Raw genomic sequence first — 10,040 nt, 5'->3', positions numbered from 1 at the left:
CAGCACAGGACTGCTAGAGGTCTTGGGAATAGACTTAACACAGTCCCAAACAACTCTAAAAGATGGGTCACAGCACAGGACTGCTAGAAGTCTTGGGAATAGACTTTACACAGTCCCAAACAACTCTAAAAGATGGGTCACAGCACAAGCATGTTGGGTGGTAATTTAGGGATAAGCTGGTCATTGCCTCCTGTATGGATCATAGACCACTGATAAAACCCTCCATCTCACTCTGTATGGGTGATTTGCCAGGTCACCTCCAAACACCTCAGCCTGAATACCTCTCTTGGTTGTCTGGTTAGACCTCTCATAGAAGTTCTTTATACTTGAATTAATTGTACATTTCAGTCATTTAACAGACACTCAACCCTAATTGTTCCTGTATGTTCCTATGGATAAGTGCCTTGCTCAAGGGCACATCAACAGATTCTTCACCTAGTCTGTTCTGGGATTTGAACCAGAAAACTTTTGGTTACTGACCCAACATGCTTAACCGCTAGGCTACCTGCCAACACTTGTTTTTCTCCATCTTTGTGTTTCCAGGGGACTTCAGTCTGCTGTTGTAAAGCCTAATACCCTCAGATACAGGGGAGGAGACTACAATACAGAAACATTCTGAAACACCATGTCTCGTTCAGACGAGGTCAACAAGATGACAGAAAACGTGTATAAGGTACAGTGTGTGTAGGTTTGTTGTCTCCAAGAGCAATGAATTAGCCTGTAGATGTAGTCAGGCGAGTGCCCTACATAACACTTTTGTTGAAACTCAGTCTGCTAGCAGCAATGATCACAGACTGTGACTAAGTGGTAAGTTGAAGAGGAGACATGAATATTGTCTCTTGTTGTCATGTGTTTTGTAGGGGATTCTGGACCAGTTCAACCCCAGTCTGAAGAACTTTGTGACCATGGGGAAACACTATGAGAAAGCCCTGACAGGTGAGAGAGAGTGGTGTGCAAAATCAAATCAAATTGATTTATATAGCCCTTCGTACATCAGCTGATATCTCAAAGTGCTGTACAGAAACCCAGCCTAAAACCCCAAACAGCAAGCAATGCAGGTGTAGAAGCACGGTGGCTAGGAAAAACTCCCTAGAAAGGCCAAAACCTAGGAAGAAACCTAGAGAGGAACCAGGCTATGTGGGGTGGCCAGTCCTCTTCTGGCTGTGCCGGGTGGAGATTATAACAGAACATGGCCAAGATGTTCAAATGTTCATAAATGACCAGCATGGTCCAATAATAATAAGGCAGAACTGGAGCAGCAGCACGGCCAGGTGGACTGGGGACAGCAAGGAGTCATCATGTCAGGTAGTCCCGAGGCATGGTCCTAGGGCTCAGGTCCTCCGAGAGAGAGAAAGAAAGAGAGAATTAGAGAGAACACACTTAAATTCACACAGGACACCGAATAGGACAGGAGAAGTACTCCAGATATAACAAACTGACCCTAGCCCCCGACACATAAACTACTGCAGCATAAATACTGGAGGCTGAGACAGGAGGGGTCAGTATACTGTATAATGTGTGCTATAGCATATCTAGTGGCGTTGGGTGGGCAAGTTGGTAGGGCATGTTTGTTTGGACATTTTAATGATGGCTCTCTGGTTTCTGGCATAGAAGCTGCATTCCACCCAGGCCCAATCCTGAAGCCCATTTAGAGGGTCTTTGTCACATGGTGCCCCTCAATGAAAGGTGTTTTCCTCTCAGGAGTGACGGTAGCAGCCAAGGGATACTTCGATGGTCTGGTCAAACTGGGAGAACTGGCCAGTGACAGCCAAGGGTCCAAAGAACTGGGTGAGTGACTGAGTGGGTGGGTGACTGGGTGAGTGACTGGGTGGGTGACTGGGTGAGTGACTGGGTGGGTGACTGGGTGGGTGACTGGGTGAGTGACTGGGTGGGTGACTGGGTGAGTGACTGGGTGGGTGACTGGGTGGGTGACTGGGTGAGTGACTGGGTGGGTGACTGGGTGGGTGACTGGGTGAGTGACTGGGTGGGTGGGTGGGTGGAGAGACTGAGAGAGAGAGACCGGGGGTGGGGTGAGAAACACTAAGGGACTATGGGAGAAGAAGCGAGCTAGAGAGTGGAGGAACGAGAGAAAGTAGGGGGTGAGGGAGGGAGCTGAGAGTGAGAGCGAGCGTGAGGGAACTGAGGCAGAGGGAGAGAGTGGGGTGATTGTTGAGAGATTAACAACACCACATGATCTCATTGTAATGCTGCAAACAGTCAGGAAGGGGGAGGGAGGGAGAGATGCCAGACACCACAAACTACTGTGCTGTGGGAGAGAGACATACACAGCCTTTACCACATTGGCAGATTCACAGCTGACATCATAGACTGAGAAGTTGAGAGATACAATCATTCAGTCAGTTAACAGCTCCAGGTGAGATAAGATACTACTTTATTGATCCGACACCTCAGACACAATATTGCACATACAGACAATGTGAAGTCACAACAAGTGTTTTTTTCCCAGCCCTTTTATCCCGCTCTGTATCCCTGTGTTGATGACGTATTCTCTGTATCCTGTGTTGATGACGTATTCTCTGTATCCTGTGTTGATGACGTATCCTGTGTTGATGACGTATTCTCTGTATCCTGTGTTGATGATGTATTCTCTGTATCCTGTGTTGATGACGTATTCTCTGTATCCCTGTGTTGATGACGTATTCTCTGTATCCTGTGTTGATGACGTATTCTCTGTATCCTGTGTTGATGACGTATTCTCTGTATCCTGTGTTGATGACGTATCCTGTATTGATGACGTATTCTGTGTTGATGATGTATTCTCTGTATCCCTGTGTTGATGACGTATCCTGTGTTGATGACGTATTCTCTGTATCCTGTGTTGATAACGTATCCTGTGTTGATGACGTATTCTCTGTATCCTGTGTTGATGATGTATTCTCTGTATCCTGTGTTGATGACGTATTCTCTGTATCCCTGTGTTGATGACGTATTCTCTGTATCCTGTGTTGATGACGTATTCTCTGTATCCTGTGTTGATGACGTATTCTCTGTATCCTGTGTTGATGACGTATCCTGTATTGATGACGTATTCTGTGTTGATGACGTATTCTCTGTATCCCTGTGTTGATGATGTATTCTCTGTATCCTGTGTTGATAACGTATCCTGTGTTGATGACGTATTCTCTTTATCCCTGTGTTGATGACGTATCCTGTGTTGATGACGTATTCTCTGTATCCTGTGTTGATGACGTATTCTCTGTATCCTGTGTTGATGACGTATTCTCTGTATCCTGTGTTGATGACGTATTCTCTGTATCCTGTGTTGATGATGTATTCTCTGTATCCTGTGTTGATGATGTATTATCTGTATCCTGTGTTGATGACGTATTCTCTGTATCCTGTGTTGATGACGTATTCTCTGTATCCTGTGTTGATGACGTATCCTGTATTGATGACGTATTCTGTGTTGATGACGTATTCTCTGTATCCCTGTGTTGATGATGTATTCTCTGTATCCTGTGTTGATAACGTATCCTGTGTTGATGACGTATTCTCTGTATCCCTGTGTTGATGACGTATCCTGTGTTGATGACGTATTCTCTGTATCCTGTGTTGATGACGTATTCTCTGTATCCTGTGTTGATGACGTATTCTCTGTATCCCTGTGTTGATGACGTATTCTCTGTATCCTGTGTTGATAACGTATTCTCTGTATCCCTGTGTTGATAACGTATCCTGTGTTGATGACGTATTCTCTGTATCCCTGTGTTGATGACGTATTCTCTGTATCCTGTGTTGATGACGTATTCTCTGTATCCTGTGTTGATGACGTATCCTGTATTGATGACGTATTCTGTGTTGATGACGTATTCTCTGTATCCTGTGTTGATGACGTATCCTGTATTGATGACGTATTCTGTGTTGATGATGTATTCTCTGTATCCCTGTGTTGATGACGTATCCTGTGTTGATGACGTATTCTCTGTATCCTGTGTTGATAACGTATCCTGTGTTGATGACGTATTCTCTGTATCCTGTGTTGATGATGTATTCTCTGTATCCTGTGTTGATGACGTATTCTCCGTATCCCTGTGTTGATGACGTATTCTCTGTATCCTGTGTTGATGACGTATTCTCTGTATCCCTGTGTTGATGACGTATTCTCTGTATCCTGTGTTGATGACGTTTTCTCTGTATCCTGTGTTGATGACGTATTCTCTGTATCCTGTATTGATGACGTATTCTCTGTATCCTGTATTGATGACGTATTCTCTGTATCCTGTGTTGATGACGTATTCTCTGTATCCTGTGTTGATGACGTATTCTCTGTATCCTGTGTTGATGACGTATTCTCTGTATCCTGTGTTGATGACGTATTCTCTGTATCCTGTGTTGATGACGTATTCTCTGTATCCTGTGTTGATGACGTATTCTCTGTATCCTGTGTTGATGACGTATTCTCTGTATCCTGTATTGATGACGTATTCTGTGTTGATGACGTATTCTCTGTATCCCTGTGTTGATGACGTATTCTCTGTATCCTGTGTTGATGACGTTTTCTCTGTATCCCTGTGCTGATAACGTATCCTGTGTTGATGACGTATCCTGTGTTGATGACGTATCCTGTGTTGATGACGTATTCTCTGTATCCTGTGTTGATGACGTATTCTCTGTATCCTGTGTTGATGACGTATTCTCTGTATCCTGTGTTGATGACGTATTCTCTGTATCCCTGTGTTGATAACGTATCCTGTGTTGATGACGTATTCTCTGTATCCTGTGTTGATGATGTATTCTCTGTATCCTGTGTTGATGACGTATTCTCTGTATCCTGTGTTGATGACGTATCCTGTGTTGATGACGTATTCTCTGTATCCTGTGTTGATGATGTATTCTCTGTATCCTGTGTTGATGACGTATTCTCTGTATCCTGTGTTGATGACGTATTCTCTGTATCCTGTGTTGATGACGTATTCTCTGTATCCTGTGTTGATGATGTATCCTGTGTTGATGACGTATTCTCTGTATCCTGTGTTGATGACGTATCCTGTGTTGATGATGTATTCTCTGTATCCTGTGTTGATGACGTATCCTGTGTTGATGACGTATTCTCTGTATCCTGTGTTGATGATGTATTCTCTGTATCCTGTGTTGATGATGTATTCTCTGTATCCTGTGTTGATGACGTATTCTCTGTATCCTGTGTTGATGATGTATTCTCTGTATCCCTGTGTTGATAACGTATCCTGTGTTGATAACGTATCCTGTGTTGATGACGTATTCTCTGTATCCTGTGTTGATGATGTATTCTCTGTATCCTGTGTTGATGATGTATTCTCTGTATCCCTGTGTTGATAACGTATCCTGTGTTGATAACGTATCCTGTGTTGATGACGTATTCTCTGTATCCTGTGTTGATGATGTATTCTCTGTATCCTGTGTTGATGACGTATTCTCTGTATCCTGTGTTGATGATGTATTCTCTGTATCCTGTGTTGATGATGTATTCTCTGTATCCTGTGTTGATGATGTATTCTCTGTATCCTGTGTTGATGACGTATTCTCTGTATCCTGTGTTGATGACGTATTCTCTGTATCCTGTGTTGATGACGTATTCTCTGTATCCTGTGTTGATGACGTATTCTCTGTATCCTGTGTTGATGACGTATTCTCTGTATCCTGTGTTGATGACGTATTCTCTGTATCCTGTGTTGATGACGTATTCTCTGTATCCTGTGTTGATGACGTATTCTCTGTATCCTGTGTTGATGACATATTCTCTGTATCCTGTATTGATGACGTATTCTGTGTTGATGACGTATTCTCTGTATCCCTGTGTTGATGACGTATTCTCTGTATCCTGTGTTGATGACGTATCCTGTGTTGATGACGTATTCTCTGTATCCTGTGTTGATGACGTATTCTCTGTATCCTGTGTTGATGACGTATTCTCTGTATCCCTGTGTTGATAACGTATCCTGTGTTGATGACGTATTCTCTGTATCCTGTGTTGATGATGTATTCTCTGTATCCTGTGTTGATGATGTATTCTCTGTATCCTGTGTTGATGATGTATTCTCTGTATCCTGTGTTGATGATGTATTCTCTGTATCCCTGTGTTGATAACGTATCCTGTGTTGATAACGTATCCTGTGTTGATGTCGTATTCTCTGCATCCTGTGTTGATGATGTATTCTCTGTATCCTGTGTTGATGATGTATTCTCTGTATCCCTGTGTTGATAACGTATCCTGTGTTGATAACGTATCCTGTGTTGATGACGTATTCTCTGTATCCTGTGTTGATGACGTATTCTCTGTATCCTGTGTTGATGATGTATTCTCTGTATCCTGTGTTGATGATGTATTCTCTGTATCCTGTGTTGATGACGTATTCTCTGTATCCTGTGTTGATGACGTATTCTCTGTATCCTGTGTTGATGACGTATTCTCTGTATCCTGTGTTGATGACGTATTCTCTGTATCCTGTGTTGATGACGTATTCTCTGTATCCTGTGTTGATGATGTATTCTCTGTATCCTGTGTTGATGACGTATTCTCTGTATCCTGTGTTGATGACGTATTCTCTGTATCCTGTGTTGATGACGTATTCTCTGTATCCTGTGTTGATGACGTATTCTCTGTATCCTGTGTTGATGACGTATTCTCTGTATCCTGTGTTGATGACGTATTCTCTGTATCCTGTATTGATGACGTATTCTGTGTTGATGACGTATTCTCTGTATCCCTGTGTTGATGACGTATTCTCTGTATCCTGTATTGATGACGTTTTCTCTGTATCCCTGTGCTGATAACGTATCCTGTGTTGATGACGTATCCTGTGTTGATGACGTATCCTGTGTTGATGACGTATTCTCTGTATCCTGTGTTGATGACGTATTCTCTGTATCCTGTGTTGATGACGTATCCTGTGTTGATGACGTATTCTCTGTATCCTGTGTTGATGATGTATTCTCTGTATCCTGTGTTGATGACGTATTCTCTGTATCCTGTGTTGATGATGTATTCTCTGTATCCCTGTGTTGATAACGTATCCTGTGTTGATAACGTATCCTGTGTTGATGACGTATTCTCTGTATCCTGTGTTGATGATGTATTCTCTGTATCCTGTGTTGATGACGTATTCTCTGTATCCTGTGTTGATGACGTATTCTCTGTATCCTGTGTTGATGACGTATTCTCTGTATCCTGTATTGATGACGTATTCTGTGTTGATGACGTATTCTCTGTATCCCTGTGTTGATGACGTATTCTCTGTATCCTGTGTTGATGACGTTTTCTCTGTATCCCTGTGTTGATGACGTATTCTGTGTTGATGACGTATTCTCTGTATCCCTGTGTTGATAACGTATCCTGTGTTGATGACGTATTCTCTGTATCCCTGTGTTGATGATGTATTATCTGTATCCCGTGTTGATGATGTATTCTCTGTATCCTGTGTTGATGATGTATTATCTGTATCCTGTGTTGATTATGTATTCTCTGTATCCTGTGTTGATGATGTATTCTCTGTATCCTGTGTTGATTATGTATTCTCTGTATCCTGTGTTGATGATGTATTCTCTGTATCCTGTGTTGATGATGTATTCTCTGTATCCTGTGTTGATGATGTATTCTCTGTATCCTGTGTTGATGATGTATTATCTGTATCCTGTGTTGATGATGTATTATCTGTATCCTGTGTTGATGATGTATTATCTGTATCCTGTGTTGATGATGTATTCTCTGTATCCTGTGTTGATGATGTATTCTCTGTATCCTGTGTTGATGATGTATTCTCTGTATCCTGTGTTGATGATGTATTCTCTGTATCCTGTGTTGATGATGTATTATCTGTATCCTGTGTCTTCTTGGTGATTCCAGGAGACACATTATTCCAGATGGCCGAGGTGCACAGGCAGATTCAGGTTCAACTGGAGGACGTGGTGAGTGTTTACCGTGTGTGTGTGTGTGTGTGTGTGTGCGTGCGTGTGTGTGTGTGTGTGGTGATATGATTGTTAACTATTGTGATGCTGAATAAATGATGGTGAAATATGATCTACAGTTGAAGCTGTTCCATTCTGAGCTGCTGTCCCAGTTGGAGCAAAAGCTGGAGTTGGACATTAAATATCTTACCGTGAGTTTATCTATGCATTTTACGTTAACATATTTCCTTCTCTCTACAGCGCAACCACTTTTCTGACTAACTATTTTTCTATCTGTTGCTCTGTCTCTCTCTCAATCGGGTTTTCTCGCTCCCGTTCTCTCTCCATCTCAGGCCACGTTGAAGAAATATCAGAGTGAGCGCAAGTCGAAGTCGGAATCTATCGAGTGCTGCCAATCACAGCTCAAGAAGCTGCGCAGGAAGAGCCAGGGCAGTCGCCACCCCAACAAGTACGGAGATAGGGAGATGCAGGTAACTAGCATCCAACAACACCATTTTGTGTCAGTAGTGCTTTGAGTGTAAGGTTTCAACAATGCATTTGTGTATTTTTGAAACACTTACAATTGTGTTTTGACACTTGAGATTTGTGTGGGATTTTCTTGGAAACACCACCAGACTAAATCATCTTACTCAGCATTACAAGGCACAGTCAAGTGTTCGTGTGTGTGTATGTACAGTCTGTGTGCGGAAGTATGGATGAGATTAAACAGCAATCTGGCTCAGCTGATTTGGCTTCCAGTCCTTACTGAGGTAAAAAAAAGGGGGATAGGGAAGAGAAAGAGGCGAAATCTTAGGATTGAGAAAACAGGAAATAAGAAGGGGTGGACAATGGAAGAAAAGGTTAAGGAAGGTGAGGGATAATATTTGGTGATTAGGATTTAGTTTATCGCTGCTCAGCAGACAGGATATGATGTCACTTCTTCCTTTTGGTCCCTCCGATGAGCCTCTCTCCCGACAGTGTATTATAAAGGTCACATATCTCCTACTCCTCTGCCTCTGTTCAAATCAAATGTATTTATAAAGCCCTTCGTACATCAGCTGATATCTCAAAGTGCTGTACAGAAACCCAGCCTTAAACCCCAAACAGCAAGCAATGCAGGTGTAGAAGCACGATGGCTAGGAAAAACTCCCTAGAAAGGTCGAAACCTAGGAAGAAACCTAGAGAGGAGCCAGGCTATGAGGGGTGGCCAGTCCTCTTCTGGCTGTGCCGGGTGGAGATTATAACAGAACATGGACAAGATGTTCAAATGTTCATAAATGACTAGCATGGTCAAATAATAATAATCACAGTAGTTGTCGAGGGTGCAGCAAGTCAGCACCTCAGGAGTAAATGTCAGTTGGCTTTTCATAGCCGATCACTGAGAGTATCTCTACCACTCCTGCTGTCTCTAGAGAGTTGAAAACAGGAGGTCTGGGACAGGTAGCACGTCTGGTGAACAGGTCAGGATTCCATAGCTGCAGGCAGAACAGTTGAAACTGGAGCAGCAGCACGGCCAGGTGGACTGGGGACAGCAAGGAGTCATCATGCCAGGTAGTCCTGAGGCATGGTCCTAGGGCTCAGGTCCTCCTCCGAGAGAAAGAAAGAGAGAATTAGAGAGAGCATACTTAAATCCACACAGGACACCGGATAAGACCGGAGAAGTACTCCAGATATAACAAACTGACCCTAGCCCCCTGACACAAACTACTGCAGCATAAATACTGGAGGCTGAGACAGGAGGGGTCAGGAGACACTGTGGCCCCATCCAATGATACCCCCGGACAGGGCCAAACAGGAAGGATATAACCCCACCCACTTTGCCAAAGCACAGCCCCCCACACCACTAGAGGGATATCTTCAACCACCAACTTACCATCCTGAGACAAGGCCGAGTATAGCCCACAAAGATCTCCGCCACAGCACAACCCAAGGGGGGGTGCCAACCCAGACAGGAAGATCACATCAGTTACTCAACCCACTCAAGTGACGCACCCCTTCCAGGGACGGCATGGAAGAGCACCAGTAAGCCAGTGACTCAGCCCTGTAATAGGGTTAGAGGCAGAGAGAATCCCAGTGGAGAGAGGGAACCGCCAGGCAGAGACAGCAAGGGCGGTTCGTTGCTCAGAGCCTTTCTCTGTTATGCTGCATTTGTTTTT

The 10,040-nt window shown here is 43.5% G+C and overlaps 1 protein-coding gene across 1 annotated transcript; it reads left to right on the top strand.

The window, feature by feature from the left end:
* The first annotated feature begins 547 nt into the window (after positions 1-547).
* LOC115121090 (brain-specific angiogenesis inhibitor 1-associated protein 2-like) lies at positions 548-9,918 on the top strand. The gene is made up of 6 exons (XM_065014167.1): positions 548-673; positions 861-936; positions 1,702-1,788; positions 7,844-7,905; positions 8,025-8,096; positions 8,238-9,918. The coding sequence occupies exons 1-6, from the start codon at positions 626-628 to the stop codon at positions 8,418-8,420; spliced, it is 528 nt and encodes a 175-aa protein (XP_064870239.1). The 5' UTR covers positions 548-625; the 3' UTR covers positions 8,421-9,918.
* The last annotated feature ends 122 nt before the right edge of the window (positions 9,919-10,040 follow it).

The sequence above is a fragment of the Oncorhynchus nerka genome, unplaced genomic scaffold (assembly GCF_034236695.1).
Source record: "Oncorhynchus nerka isolate Pitt River unplaced genomic scaffold, Oner_Uvic_2.0 unplaced_scaffold_4829, whole genome shotgun sequence".
Lineage (NCBI taxonomy): Eukaryota > Metazoa > Chordata > Actinopteri > Salmoniformes > Salmonidae > Oncorhynchus > Oncorhynchus nerka.
Note: the sequence above shows the minus strand (reverse complement) of the source record. Positions and strands in the feature narration are given on the sequence as shown.

Bases quoted from the DNA above. Each gene is read 5' to 3' on its own strand.
- LOC115121090 (XM_065014167.1), top strand. From the start codon at position 626: ATGTCTCGTTCAGACGAGGTCAACAAGATGACAGAAAACGTGTATAAG. The intron at 674-860 runs GTACAGTGTGTG...TGTGTTTTGTAG, and splicing joins TGACAGAAAACGTGTATAAG to GGGATTCTGGACCAGTTCAA. The intron at 1,789-7,843 runs GTGAGTGACTGA...TGGTGATTCCAG, and splicing joins CCAAGGGTCCAAAGAACTGG to GAGACACATTATTCCAGATG.